Source organism: Populus euphratica, unplaced genomic scaffold (genome assembly GCF_000495115.2).
Source record: "Populus euphratica unplaced genomic scaffold, PopEup_1.0 scaffold13.1, whole genome shotgun sequence".
Taxonomy (NCBI): Eukaryota; Viridiplantae; Streptophyta; class Magnoliopsida; order Malpighiales; family Salicaceae; genus Populus; species Populus euphratica.
This window is the reverse complement of record NW_011499872.1, coordinates 217,495-232,338: the sequence shown is the minus strand read 5'-3', so window position 1 is coordinate 232,338 and position 14,844 is coordinate 217,495. Positions and strand designations below refer to the sequence as shown.

Sequence of the window (14,844 nt, the reverse complement as noted above, 5' to 3'; positions counted from 1 at the left end):
TTTTTGTCAATACGATGTAAATATATTTTTTAATATTCTTGAAAAATTCTCATGGTCTTATCTATTAAGACATAAAAAATTAAATAAAAATAAGATAATTGCATTAAAAAAATTGAAAAAAGTATGAATATCAACTTGTAACAAATAAAATATCAAATGATAAAAAAAATTTTAAAAAAAATTCAACTTGAATCTATACGAGTTAGCAAGACAAGTTTGTAACTTATTTGTAAAATCAAAATAACTTCATATAAAATAAATTAAATAATATCAAAGAGCTTGATTCTCAAGTGAACCACGTGTTATAAGCATGGAACTAAACAAAAATTAAAACTTAAGAAAAAACAATGTAAACAAAAATAAACACAAGTCAATCCTAATAAATTCACCAAATTCATTACTCTAGCATAAGCTCTAGATAAACTCATAAAAAGAAAGGTAAAAAAATAATAAATACAAATTTTGATCAACACAATATTGAATAATAAAATTTTAAAAAAAATCAGTCTTTAAAAAAAACTTAAAAAAACTGAATCCAACCTCTTTTAGTCTCACAAAATCATGACATGAGTCGCAAAATTAAATTGAACTAAGCCCAAAAAATTCATGAAGTCATGCTCTCAATTAACTAAATTAAAAAAACAATCAGCAAAAATGGATAAAAAAATTGAAGAGAAAGACAAACAGAATTAGTATAAAAAAATTAAATCAAATATTAAGGGGTGATATTGAAATTTTTTTAAAAAAAAAAGCACAAGAAAAAACAAACAATGATAAAAAACAAATAACAACCAAAATTTGATGTAAAAATCAAATATTAAGAGATAAAATTTAAAAACAAATAAATCAAATATAATACAATCAATAAAATAAAAATAAAACATAATAAATTTAACAGATGAACACACTGTTCTGGACCATTATGCAAGTAAACCATGATAAAAGTGGTGGCAAGACACCTAGAAAGGCGTCTTGAATGTTGTTTGCGGTTGTTGAAAGCACCACATGTACCAATATTTAGCTATTTTTAATCTAAAATGATACTGTATTTTAATTAAAAAATTTAAATATCCTCAAGTCAACTCGAGAGTTGCTGAAAAATTCACAAGAAATGATAGAAAACATTAAACAGCCTTCACCTATCTTTAAGAAAACATAATTAGTTAATAGGGTTGTCAACAGATTGGCTCCTTAGCAGAATTCAATCCAATTATGATAATTTATTAAATTACGATGACATGAAACCAATTACCACCTCGATACGATCAAGTCATTTATTAAGCAAATCAAATTAGAATCTATCTACACCCGATTCAAAATTAATATCTATATTATTTTTAATAAATATAATATATCAAAAACATGTAAAAAACAATACAATATCATGAAGCGAGCCTCAAATTAATCATGTGAAAAAAATCCTATAAATACGTGAAAAAAAATTAAACTCTAATTTATAATGTTTTGATCCAATCTAAAGTTGTCTAGTTCAAGCTCGTTCCTTGCAAAACACTAAGATTTTCTTGCGTCATACTTCCACCAGTGGAAGAAAGGAGGACGAGACTTCGATGGAATACCTAAAAAGGAAACTAAATCATAATACTGTACATAATTCATCCTCAACATAGAAACCACCTGAACATTAACGAAAATTAAATCAGTCAAAAGAAATCCTTAAAGCCCTAGGTAGGAACATATTGGTGGCACAATTATTAACATATAATGGGTGTTTTATAGAAATTGTATCTCTAAAGAAAAGGCAAAACAATTCACAAGGAAAAAAAAAAAACCCCGAACAGTATATAAGCAAATATGTAGAGAACACAATTTAGGATGCTTCACGTTGACCTGAAAGGAGTGAACCATCATATCGAGAAATACAAACTGTGAGGAGATGAGGAAAAATCAAGTCGATGGATCAGAAGCTAACGAGTTAGGTGAGCATTTTGTTTCTTAAACATTCAGAAAGTGAACAAGAGTGTTGGTGTTTTGTGCAACAAGTATATTGCAAGGACAAGGTTAACCATGGGAACTCCAACTACTTATTCAGTCTCAACACATGCAAGAAACAGCAATAGCAGGCAGCATCTCACAATAGTTAATGTAACAACAAGAAGGAAAGGTGCTCGAGTCTAAACAAAACTAGAACACAGCATTTCCGTGTCATATAGTGCTGTTTATTCAACTCCCTCTATTGTTTGCTCTTTCTGTTCAAAGAACCCTAGAAAACAAACTTCATAACCAAATGTTACAGCAAAATTGAATGGCACTGACATTTGTCCACTATCTAATCATTACAAACCAATCCATCTAACAAACAAATAACATCACCAGCAGTGCACAAGGCCTCCTTGCTCTCCAAACAATAAAATTTATTGAAAATAGTTTGTGCTTGTTTATTTACTGTAACTGTTAACCCCCTTTATCTAAATAATATGCATGCAGTCTCCCGCTTGCAAAGAATGACCTAACTTACCTTGAGAATATCTCACGGAACTACAGGAGTTCATGCTGCTACAGTGCATTTATCCTCGTGATCAAGATTCAGAGCTTCCAGCAGCTTTGGCCAGGATTCTGGAATTCCTCCAGGAAGATCAAACTCCAACAACTTCCCACGATTGCGGTAGAACTCCTCAACAGGTCGACTCTGCAGGAAAAAGACAGTTTGCAGATGGTAGGTCAGTAATTGCTGTACAAACAACAATTACAACTGTTACGTCAAAATAATAATAATTTATGCCAGAAGTTAATGGTCCCATTATTATAAGCGCGCACTTCTCCGCCCAATATTCCAATTCCAAGGCAACATTTTGATTCCTATTTGCCACTTCAAAACAAACAATAAAGGGAGGTGGAGGGAATAGAGGAAACATGCAGCATGGCATCTATGTATTGATAATAAATTTCTCGCATTTATCTGTTGAGAAAACACCCCGTGGAAATACATTTAAAATAGAACACAATGCATTTGAAATCAAATGTACCCAATACACTGTACATGCATCTCAGGAACACCAAACTGTGATCCCTGCCTTCTCCCACGAGGTATATCAAGATAAACCACTATTCTTTTCCTCTTTTTTTATTTTTTAAATTCTTGTAAGTGTAAACCACTACTGAGATGCTAAAAAGGACACCTTAGGATCACCTGGATTATACTGACAATGAGGACAATAACAATAAAAAACTAACAAAATATTAACTGCTAGACTAGCCATAGAGTTCATGACTCTATATATTAATGGAAATGAAAACTCCACTTGGACACTGTACCGTAGAATTCCAATAAAAATTGCTCCTGCACTCATGTCCTTTGTGTTTGTCACAGTGAAAGAACATAAAAATCCTAACAGTTGCAGTCATGGAAAAAATTAATTGCTTGGATATTTAGATGAGGGAAGTGTAGAAGAGAGAAGCAGCAACGAGGTGCCTTGAGGTTGTTCAGAGCAACATAAAATACGAGAGAAAGACTGGAGCGCTTTTAAGTGCAAGAGTAGACAGATGTAGGGCACTCTATAATTAAAGATGCAATGTTGTTTGACTGCAAGTAAAGTGATTTGACTACAGGTGAGAAACAAGGGCTAGCATGACATGTCTTATACGAATGTAAGTCAGCAATATATTTTGTGTGGAAATCAGCATCTAGACCGGGTTCATTTATTGCATGCCAGTAAAAAGCTTGTGTTCTTCTAGTGAAAACACGTGTCAACTATTTCTTACAAATTCATTTGTAATACTAAGACCATTTTTGTGTGACTTCTATACAAGTGCACTGATAATCTCTCCAAAAGTGAAGCACTTAGGGAGAAATCATAATAGACATATCAAGCATCTGCATATTTTTCAGTGGTCTAAATTTTTTCTGAATACACAATTAGGTATCATACAAAGGTTATAAAGCATAATCATCTGGGACAACAAACTTCAAAAGAAGATGATATCCTACATATTACACGTGGCCAGTCAACAGATGGCTTGCTATAGAACTTCACAATTATGTGCACAAGTTCATTTGTTGATTAGATTAAAACAATAAAACACATAAGAAAAATGAAAGACGAGTAATACCATTTCATTGTAAATACGAAGTCGCTCCTTCACAACTTCTTTGGTATCATCAGCTCGTTGGATAAGGTTCGGTACACATTGTGGAGGAGCTGGAAGTGGAGCCATGTAAATTCCAGGCTTCCCATTCTCACCCTTGATGTCAATGGAAGCAATGTTGTAATTTCCCCCACAATGACTGCAAATCCTTCTCCCAAGGCATTTTGCAAGCAGAGCTTCTTCTCGAAGCTTTAGGTTCACCACCAAGTCAATATCTGTTACTCCCTCTAATATTTCCTGTAGCATGAACAGAACATGAACTTCAGATAGATTATATTGTCTAAAAGGGACGTGAAAAAGGAAATGAAGTACTTAACATAACGAACTAACTCAAATGATGCAAATGAGAAACCTCAAGCGCTCAACCAGCTAATCATTTACAACTAGACTTGTTTTACCAGTTTCAATATTAATGAGAGTATATAGACAACTGCCAACAGAACTATAGAAAATAACAATTAACTCACCGCTTGTCTAATAGTTCGAGGGAAACCATCAAGAATGAAACCAGACTCATCCTTAGCTTCTCCAGCTTCAAGACGTTTCGACAATAAGCTTATAATAATCTCATCAGAAACCAATTTCCCTTGATTCACAATCTCCCTAAGCTGCAGTACAACAACAAACAGAAAACCACACCCGCAATATCAGCTCAACACAAATGCAGTCCCATCATGTGGGGCCCAACCGTGATAGTACCTGGGATTTCCCCCCATCAAGACCAAAAATATCAAAAAGGTAACAGTCCATGTCACGATCTCCACAAAAACGCAGTCTTTAACAGAATCAATAAACTTAACAATGCAATTCAGTCATGGCAAAATTAATAAAGTTACGATGCAAATTTCAACTGCAAAGACTCAGAGTTCAAGAAAAAAGTAAGGGACACGGAAATTCAATACTCCAAGAGTGAGTACCTGGGAGGAAAGTGTGCCAGAGGAATTGAGCTCCTCGCGGACCAGATCACCTGTGGCGATGTGAGGAATACCGAGAAGATTGGAAAGACGGGAAGCATAGGTGCCTTTACCTACACCAGGACAGCCAAGAAACACCCATTGGACATTTCTGTCCTTAGGTTCTTGACGGAGAGGGGGGGAAATGCAAGAAAAAAAAGAAGGTACTTTGAGGTCAGTTTCGGAATTCAACGTAGTTGAGGAGAAATTTCGAGAAATACAGGAAGAGAGTGGTTTTATTGAACATGTTGTTGTTCTTGTTATGGTTTTAGCGTTTCTTAAAAGAACTGCCATGGATAGATCGGTTGTTTTTTTGGAAACAGAGAGCAAAAGGGGGCGAGTGGAAAGCAGGAGGAGGCTCTGTGTTTGATTGATGATAGGCTGGGGCTGGGGGACTCGAGGTTTTTTTACTGTCCTCGAAGTGAAGAGAGAGACAGCACGTGATTTTAAAGTTGACGTTGAAAACTTGAAATTCCGTCACGAGGGGTTCAGGAGTGTGCTGGGATACTTATTGGGTTTTTTTTTTTTAATTATTCTTTTAATCTGACTAAAATCCAATGTAGAGATTAATTTAAGTTTAAAAGATGTATATGGTTGGAAGTGAGTTTATTTTTTAAAAATAATTTTTTAATATGGTTTTAAATAGCAATTTTTAATTATATTACATCACATGTAAAATACCCTGAACTTGATAAATAATGTGCTCGATACACTAAGATTGGCATTTATATAAATTAGTTAATCCAAAATTATTTATTATCCATTGCAAATAAAAAAAAATAAAAAAATAATGATAAAATTTTATTTTAAAAAAAGACTAGAATTTTTAAAATATCCTGTCGGGTTACAAAACATATAATCAACTTACACAGACCATTTTTTAAGGTTTGAAATTCGGTAGTAAAGAAATATCGTGGCTTGAGAATTGATCATGAGCCCTTTTTTTCATGTTATTTTCCATGAAACAAGAAAAAGGCATTCAGGATGCTAATGATCATGAAAAATAGCATGTTTAAAACAATATTGCTCTAGACTTGGTTATAATCTCAGGTCATAGGTGAGTTTTTTTAAAATCTGTTTTAAAATAAATGTACTTTAAAAAATATAAAATTGATATTTTTTTAATAATTTTATTGTATTAATATAAAAAAATATTTATATATTTTTAAAACAAAAAATAATTTTTAAAAAACACTCTGCTTTGTAAACTAACAAAATATGTTTCCCATCAAACCAGCATGATCCCAGAGGCTCTTTCTTTCTAATCAAGGAGGCAAGCCACGCCGCGTAAGTTTCCAAATGATTCTCCCATTATATAGGATGCTTTCGCATCGCGAATAAAGAGCTGGAATTATCCATGCTCTTATGGTGGCGAGATAAAGCTCAAGGCATCTCTTAACAGGCTTGAACTTTCATCCTTGCTGATAACTCATTAAACTACGCATCAACTGAAAAATTTGCGGCAATTTATGCACAGAAGTTTTCTGGCCATCACTAATCGAGATTTCAAAATGTATTAATAACGAAAAGACAAGAAAAACAAGACGAAAAAATCACCAAAGCACTAGAACACCTCACAATATAATTAACCAATGAAAAGAATATCAGAATTACACAATTCGCTACCCTCCTTTTGCTGATAATAAAACATTAATGGATAAAGATAAGAACACACTAAGCTACATCTGCATCATTTGAGGATGCCATTCGGCTAAATATGGTCAACCCTCCCATCATCATCACTGATGACATCCCCCGCATGCCTGCAACCAAACCCAATGCATAAGGTTACGAGTTTTTCTGGCTAATCAGTTAGAAAACACAAGCATGAGGCTACCTTGGCAAACAGAATCTTTGGCATTAGAAATACAATGACCATGTTGCTAACTTTTTCCCAAATGCAGAACTTCAGTTCATCAGGATGATGTCACAAGACCCATGCTATAAGACCTCTAATTATGCAAGATCTATTCGCAGTGTACACAACTGCTAGCTACTTAGTTACCAATTTGGCTACTTCAGAACGTCTATACAAGAATGGATTGAAGGTAAACCAATCAAAATACAGTCTCAGGATTCTCGGGGTGCTACTTCCAAGATAAGTTAATTTTCAGAATGAAAAAGTACTTCATAACAATCTAATCACCCCCTCAGCGATTTTTTAATAAATAGTGATCTATAGTTTCCCAGTTCGTTTTGTAGTGCTCCAGATGCAAATTATTATCAAAGCACATCCAAAATACATTTTAACTAGTACATAATGGAAGAATCTCATAGAAGCAAGTATGAGAAACAAACCTCCAAGATGAAGTAAGGTTCCGAGCTTTTCTGTCCAACTGAAGGTTTTCCAGGGCAGCAGAAGCTTGAATCACATCCTCAGGAAGTTCTTCACTGTCATATCTCCTACTGTAATCATCTTTCCTGTAACCAGACATGGAAGACCCTGCTCTCCTATCTGGATGATAGACGGTATCAGAAACAGGGAACGGCAAGGAAAGAAAAGGTTGAGCAAGTAATGCATATTTTAATCACTCACCAGATGCCAGGGAAGAAGCTGGCCTGGCATAAACATAAGCATAACAGAAACAATTATGAGTAGTGCTGGGGAGAAAATATCAAGACACCATCTAAAAGAAAGGTATGGAAAGAAAAATTAAAAGTTGGAAATGGCCCAGAACCTTCCTAGTGGAGGTAAGCCACCAGCAACAGATGATGAAGAGGGTCTTCGCATTCGTATATTCCTAGACTCTACATTGGATAAGGACTCGGCCTCTGGTACTCTCCTTCCAGCATCCCTTCCTTGTGATAAATTCTGTCAAAAACAAGATTTCATTTATAATTAATAGTGAATGGTTTGAGAAAATTTATCAGGAGAAAAAAACTTTAACAAGCACAAGCAATATAGTCAGTTGAGTTTTGGATAAAGCTTTAAAACCTTTTATTCCAAGAAAAAGATATCTCCTACAAAAAAATACATATTGTTTTTAATTAAATATCAACATTCAATATAAAAGTTGACGGTGCCCAACAAAAGCCGTACATCACAGCCACTTGGAATTAACTAAATAAATCCTAAATTGCCACTTAGAATGCATGTTGTATTTAATTAATATGAACATTCAGTATAAGAGTTAATGGTACCAAACAAAAGCCTTACATCACAGCCACTTGGAATTAACTAAATAAATCCTTAATTTCTTACCTCCATCTATGACCACAGGCTTCTCAAAATTAGTTTCATGTTATGTCATTTTTCCACATCAGCTCATTCAGATTCATTCTTCTTGTGCATTTCCTGATAGTCATCTTATTCTCCAGTTAAGCTTGTAAGAACTACGGCTCAAGGAGTTGAGACATTAATCTTCAACTCACATCTCTTAGGCTTTAAAACTGTCAAAAGCTTTTCTCATAAATGTGAATCTGATCATCCAAGCACACAGATGTATCCAACTTAACGAATTCATCCCGGTTACACATTCCCTTCTCCTCTCTTCTGCCTCCCAGAGTCCTTTTGGTGGGAACTTGTCCTCACTCAGTTTATTTAGGTTCTTTCAATCAACAGTGAACCATGTGATAGATCATAGTCAATAGTCTTCTCAGGAACCAAAATCTCCCCAACTAAAACTGGTCAAATAATCTACTTGAAAATTAGCTCCTAAGCTTTTGCAGAACATAATATCCAAAGATAAGAAATGGCTGTCCATGACTGGACCATTAAGAAACCAACTTTAAATTCTATATAGCTGCGAAAAATTAGCAAGCTCATTTCAGCCCCAAATTTAGACAATAAAACTACTCCACTCATCCAAGTGACATAAGACCAAAAAAACATCATCCATGTTAGTTCACCATATTCCCTACTATCATGCATGAAAAGTTATTACAAAATCAGGCATCAATTCCTCTTATTATGTGTGATCTGTCTAACAAATAATCAAATACCCAAAGAGATAGCATTGCATTACATTTATAGCCAGGAGTCCAGCATCGCATTGCCGGTTTTATTTCCCCTAAGATCAGTCTTATATGTAGATATGCAGCTACAAACAAGGACAAACCTCAAATTTCAAGAATCCTTCAAGAACATCCAAAAGCAAAGGGCCACTATCTCCATTCCTGTTCAGATCATATCCATTCTTGCTACTAAATTCTTTCAACTCAGCTTTCCAAGAATCTTTTTGCTGCAAAGGAAAGTAAGGATTGCTGTTTAATATTCACAAATTAAGTGCAATGAGTATCGTACCAAAGTTGTTAAAAAATCCTTGCAAAAATACCATTGATAAATTACATGATTACCAAATTGCATTCTGGTAGATAGACTTTTAGTGTATGGTTTAGCTGCGCCCAGTCTAAGTATTCACATATGAGTGCAGTTAGCAGCCTCCCTGCATTTTTTAAAAGAAAAATCAACAGAACATACACAAACAATTATGTATGTTTATTTTTTCTTGTTTTACAAGAAAAAAACACGTGCACAAATGCTTAAATCACTAGAAACTTTAAACACCACAAGCAAGTAACTCGAGGCACATTTTTTAGGATTGGGAACGTGGAGAATAGCTATTTGATATCATGTCTTATCAAAAACCAACATCCAATGAAAGACCAGCAGTCCTGTAATGTCCTCTATACTCTCATGATTCTAACACGAAAACTTGAAGGACAGCCTAAACCAATCTAAAATAACATAACTTTTGAGTTCAGCCCCCAAAAGCATGTCCACTCACGAAGCTTCAAAGTTTTAGTTGCCTGTGAGAGATTTCAAAAAAGTATTCTGGTTGGGGGAAAATTTTATTTAGTTTGTCCCCCCTGCATCAAAATTGTTATCTACCATGATAGAGTGATTTGAAACATAAGTATTAGTGCATGAGAAAAATAAATTGTCAAGTCAATTACCCCCCATTATTTAAAGCAATCCAACTTTTTTCAAGACCTTACACAAGCTCTCATAAAGACAACAAAATGCTAAAAATGTACACAAACATGCTATCATGGATTACATTAATTCAAACAAAAACTAATTAAAGAAAAGGCTTAATATTTTCAAACTCGACAGACAGATGGAAAAGGCTGTGAATTCAAGGAGCAACCTGATGGAGAAGCATGAAGTTGTTTAGCACGATCATTGCAGCTACCCAATAATGCAGGAGGTAAGCCTTCATCTTTTTCAATCACCCTATCCTCCTCTTCAATTGCCTCAAAAACACTTGCCCTGAGTTCAGCCTGCCAACAGAGTAGACAAGTAAGATACAGAAATTTATAAAAAGGAAACTAAAAACTATATCGACAATGGCGAAATAAGACCAAGCGACCAACCCAGCAGGGATTACTGTGCCCGGCTACATTTTCAATTTAATTTGACTGGATAAACACAGTTAAGGATTAAAAAACGAAAAAGAATTGCTTCATAGAACACTTCCTGGACAAAAATTTAGCATGAGACAACAGATAAACGCTTATAAATTTACAAAAAGGAAGAAGGAAAAGCCATCTAATTCACTGAGAATTTGAGACCTTTTGCTTCACATTGGACTACAAAAGCTTTGATCTTGCATGAAACACAAAACCCTAGCTACAAAATATAAAAATACCCGTTTCTCCTCCCATCCACTACGAGAAAAAAGAACCTAATTTCAATTTCAAACAAATAAAACAAGATCCAGAGCAAAAACAATCATTCAATTTTTTTTTCCACTGAACGAGATCCACACAGGAAAAAGTACCTTTGCCTCGATTAATTATCTTGAGGCAACAGAATTAAGATTTTACAATCAAAATAACCATTGTACTTTCAGTTTATTATCATTATAAAAAGGAAATTGAAGGTTTGATACCCGGATCTTAGCAAGGACGCCTTTCTTCTCTAGGGTTCGAGTGACGAGTGTTTTCAGGTCCATCATTTCTCTCGTGTAATCGTCCATTTTTTTAAGAAAAAAAAAAAAAAAAGGATGGCTGGTTTGTTCTTCCCTGCTCACTGTTTCTTTTTGAAAAATTTTGATCTTTTTGAGTAGAAATGAAACACAGAGAGAGGGGAGATGGAGAGAGACCGTGGGGTGTGTCAAAGTAATGACTGGAGTCGTAAACGTGGGGTCCAGAGGACGATGGTAATGAAGATTGGATCTGGGTCGTCCATGTCAGGATCTGAAGTTAGAGTTTGTGGGTCCTACTTGTTGGTGAGGAGAGGAACTCATTGCAGCATACTGTTTCGCACAATTTGAATGGATGTTTAAAAATATAAGTTATATAATCTTATAATAATTTATGTTATTATTCAATAATTTCATTGATTATCCATCCATGATCATGCTAGTTGTTGATATTATTTTAGAATTATCACTCGAGAACACATCGCCATCTTCTAAAATAAATAATTAGTGATTAAATATGATTTTAGTAAAAAAATTCTTTGTTGCTTTATAGAATTAAAATTGTTAAAAAAACATTTTTAATTATTCTAAGCTGATAAGTATTTAAATGTTATTCTACTGATTTGTAAACTTGGAGTTGCTATAACTACAATACCTTCAGGTAACTATGACAAGATCGCAATATTTTGTGGCTCGAGATATACGAATAACCTCCCAGATCCTTGCAAAGACCCAATAATCAATGGATTTATAATTTACAAGTGTTTTTATAATATAAAACCTTTATATATATGTAAAGAGTAGCTTCATCGGGAAAAAAAAAAAAAAAAAAGACCAAACACATTGTGTGTTTAGTATGGTAGTGTAGAGTATTTTGAAAAAAGAATATTATTTTACTTTAAAATATATTATTTAAAAAAATTATATTGGTATATTAAAATCATATAAAAAACTAAAAAAATACGAATTAATAAAAAAATATTTTTAAAATACATAAAAAAAAAAATAGAAGCTACTCAACTCCTAACAATCACTCAAGGCAATGTCCCAGCTAGCAAAGATTTCTTTAGAGTTAGACAACCAGCGATTTTCAATTTTAATGGCATTGAAATTGAATTCCCGTCTAGTGTCGAGTATTCACGAAGAAGTTGAAGGTGTCATAAAAAACTAAAAGTTGACGATTTTTACAGGAACAAATACAATGACATGAGTTTTCATGTTATAAAATTTTTGAATCGTTTATTTTATTGCTATAAAATTCATTAAAATCCACTAATATTTAGGGTGATTGTTTTAACTAAACTCATTTTTTTAAAAACAACTTAAATTAAACAAAAAAACTAGTTCAAATCAATCAATTTTAATTTGGTTATTTTACGACAAAAATTAAAACCCAACTGGTTTATTTTTAATTTAATTTGATTTAATTATTTTAAATTAAAAGCTAAAAACTATATCGTGTTCTGGGTTTTTTTGGTAATTCTCAATGGGTTTGATTTCAATTTAACATGGTTTTTTTAATTTGGTTTGATTTTTTTATTTGGTTTTGCTTAATTTGTTTTTTTTTTTAATTTCATGCTTATTAAATTGATACCAAACTGGTTGGTTTTAAAATATTTTAATTTATTCAATTGGGTTTTTTTCACAATTCAATTTTTTTAGTTTATTTTTAGTTTTCTCAGTTTGATCCGTTTTTTATTCACCCCTATTGTAACAGAGGGAATTGATGAAAAAAAATTCACTTTTATTGTAATATATACTAAAAGAAATCAGTGTTTTATTGTGGACTGTACAGTGCAGTCCACAGTAAAACACTGATACTTTAGGTTTTTTTTTAAGTTGTTTTATTTTTTTATGGCTTTTGGGATTATTTTTTTCTTCTTTCTTTGTTTTTTTTCTTTTAACAAAATTTTTTTGTTTAATTTAATTTATTAATATTAGATTTTTTTTATTTAGCTGTCAGACTTTCATGACTCGTTTTCTGGATTTAACGAGTTAATCTAGTTTGATAAGTTAACCCAGTTTTTTTTATTTTTTTTAATTAATTTTTTTTGTTTAGTTTACTTTGTTGATATTAAATTTCTTTTTATTTAATTATTAGACTTTCATGACACATGTCTCAAGTTTCACAGATTAACTTGGTTTCACGAGTGAACCGAGGTAATTTTAGGTTGACCCATTATTTAAAAAAAAAAATATTATTTTCATAAAAAAAATTTGTTTGATTTAGTTTGTTAATGTTATTTTTTTTATTTGGTTATCAGACTTTCATGACACAAATCCTAAGTTTAACAGGTTAACATGGTTTGACGAGTTAACCTATATTTTTTTTTCTTTTTATTTTTTTTTTGTTTAGTTCAGTTTGTTAACATTCACTTTTTTTTTATATATATATTTAGTTACCAGACATCATGACACGGATCCTAGGTTTAATGAGTTAACTTGGTTTGACAATTTAACTTGATTTTTTTTTTTTGCTTTTTTTCTTTATAATTATTATTTTTTGTTTGGTTTAGTTTGTTACTGTTAAATTTCTTTCTATTTAGTTTTATTTTACTTCTTAGAGGTTTTTTTTAATTAAATTAGTTTATTAATATTAAAAAAAATTCTATGCAACTCCCGGTCGATGCCTTTGTTTTTTTTTTCATGTCTTTGACTATGGACTGCACAATGCAGTCTATAGTGAAAAGGCTGATGGCTTTTGTAGTTGTTTTTCTTTTTAATTGATTTTTTTATTTAATTTAAATTGTTAATGTTAAATTTTTTTTTATTTAGTTATCAAACTTTTACGATACAGATTTCGGGTTTGACAGGGTAACCTGGTTTAACGAGTTAGCCCGATTAATTTTGGGCTAACCCATTAATTTTTTTTCCCATGTTGTTATTAAACTTTTATAACTCGAATCTAAAGTTTGATGGGTTAACCTGATTTGAAGGGTTAACCCAGTTAATTCATATTTTTTTTCTTCATTAGTTTTTTTCTTTATATTGGTTTTTTTTCTTTGTTTTTTTCTTTTTAATTAATCTATTTAATTATCAAACTTTTATGACACAAATTTCAAGTTTGACGGGTTAACCTGGTTTAACGAGTTAGCCCAGTTAATTTTAGGTTAACCCATTAATTTTTTTTTCCTATTTAGTTATCAAACTTTTACAACGCGAATCTAAGGTTTGATAGGTTAACCTGGTTTGAAGGATTAACCCAATTAATTTATTTTTTTTTAATTTTTCTTCATTAGTTTTTTTCTTCATGTTGTTTTTTTGCTTTGTTTTTTTTTAATTAATCTATTTAATTATCACACTTTTATGATACGGCCTTGCAGCTAGACCCATGTCCAATGCTATTGGGTTTGGTATTGTAGCCAAGCCTACTTAAATTTGGGTTATGCAAGTTTAATGTTATTATTAATATTATAAATATTACTCTTGAATCAGACGTTACAGTCAAACCTAAGACTCTTAGGTATAACTTTATAGAAAAACTTAATACTTTTAGATCTTAGCTTTTTAAAAATATAAAAAATAATTAATTCACGGTATCGCGCGGGTCATGTAACTAGTAGAATCTATAACAATATGAAAATTATTATTTTTAAAATATTTTTTATTTATAAATATATTAAAATAATAATTTTTTATTTTAAAAATTAATTTTAGTACTAATACATTAAAATTATTTAAAAATATTAAAAAATTATTAATTTAAAACAAAAACATAATTTGTTTTTATAAAAAAACAGCTATTCAGCACTCTCACCGATAAATGTTATATAAATCATAGGTTATGATGTCAAAATGTTAAACGATAACAGGCCCCGGTTCAATATTTCTCGGCTTCATCATACACCCATCACAGCCCGTGAATATAGTAGGAGGTATTGACGTAATGGGCTCGTGGATCCCACCTCTTTACTCAGCGA

General features: G+C 32.1%; 2 protein-coding genes and 1 long non-coding RNA gene across 6 annotated transcripts; all 3 read right to left on the bottom strand.

Annotated features, from left to right (window-relative positions):
* Positions 1–1,469: 1,469 nt before the first annotated feature.
* On the bottom strand, positions 1,470–5,491 carry LOC105127443 (adenylate kinase 1, chloroplastic-like). 4 transcript variants are annotated; one of them, XM_011028749.1, is made up of 5 exons: positions 5,022–5,490; positions 4,572–4,712; positions 4,069–4,341; positions 2,477–2,647; positions 1,470–1,635 (listed from the first exon to the last, which is right to left on the bottom strand). In XM_011028749.1, exons 1-4 carry the CDS (start codon positions 5,349–5,351, stop codon positions 2,507–2,509), a joined length of 885 nt encoding a protein of 294 aa, XP_011027051.1. In that variant the 5' UTR covers positions 5,352–5,490; the 3' UTR covers positions 1,470–1,635; positions 2,477–2,506. The 4 variants fall into 4 exon arrangements, with proteins under 4 accessions (XP_011027051.1, XP_011027052.1, XP_011027053.1 ...); XM_011028750.1 differs by having other exon boundaries at positions 1,524–1,577; positions 5,022–5,491; XM_011028751.1 differs by lacking the exon at positions 1,470–1,635 and adding an exon at positions 1,653–1,848 and having other exon boundaries at positions 5,022–5,491.
* Positions 5,492–6,548: 1,057 nt separating this feature from the next.
* On the bottom strand, positions 6,549–11,103 carry LOC105127445 (protein TONNEAU 1a-like). The gene is made up of 8 exons (XM_011028752.1): positions 10,892–11,103; positions 10,148–10,280; positions 9,354–9,442; positions 9,116–9,238; positions 7,736–7,869; positions 7,594–7,616; positions 7,356–7,512; positions 6,549–6,820 (listed from the first exon to the last, which is right to left on the bottom strand). The coding sequence occupies exons 1-8, from the start codon at positions 10,976–10,978 to the stop codon at positions 6,769–6,771; spliced, it is 798 nt and encodes a 265-aa protein (XP_011027054.1). The 5' UTR covers positions 10,979–11,103; the 3' UTR covers positions 6,549–6,768.
* Positions 11,104–13,562: 2,459 nt separating this feature from the next.
* Positions 13,563–14,103, bottom strand: LOC105127441 (uncharacterized). Its single transcript, XR_842631.1, has 2 exons — positions 14,002–14,103; positions 13,563–13,743 (listed from the first exon to the last, which is right to left on the bottom strand). It is a non-coding gene; the product is annotated as an uncharacterized LOC105127441 (long non-coding RNA).
* Positions 14,104–14,844: the final 741 nt, after the last annotated feature.

Excerpts from the sequence above, each read along its gene's own strand:
- LOC105127445 (XM_011028752.1), bottom strand. The coding sequence starts at position 10,978 with ATGGACGATTACACGAGAGAAATGATGGACCTGAAAACACTCGTCACT. Across the intron at positions 9,443-10,147 it reads ACTTCATGCTTCTCCATCAG|GGAGGCTGCTAACTGCACTC; the intron begins GTTGCTCCTTGA and ends TAAAAAATGCAG. Across the intron at positions 9,239-9,353 it reads ATCTACCAGAATGCAATTTG|CAAAAAGATTCTTGGAAAGC; the intron begins GTAATCATGTAA and ends TTTCCTTTGCAG.
- LOC105127443 (XM_011028750.1), bottom strand. The coding sequence starts at position 5,351 with ATGGCAGTTCTTTTAAGAAACGCTAAAACCATAACAAGAACAACAACA. Across the intron at positions 4,713-5,021 it reads CTGGCACACTTTCCTCCCAG|CTTAGGGAGATTGTGAATCA; the intron begins GTACTCACTCTT and ends GTTGTACTGCAG. Across the intron at positions 4,342-4,571 it reads CTCGAACTATTAGACAAGCG|GAAATATTAGAGGGAGTAAC; the intron begins GTGAGTTAATTG and ends TTCATGCTACAG.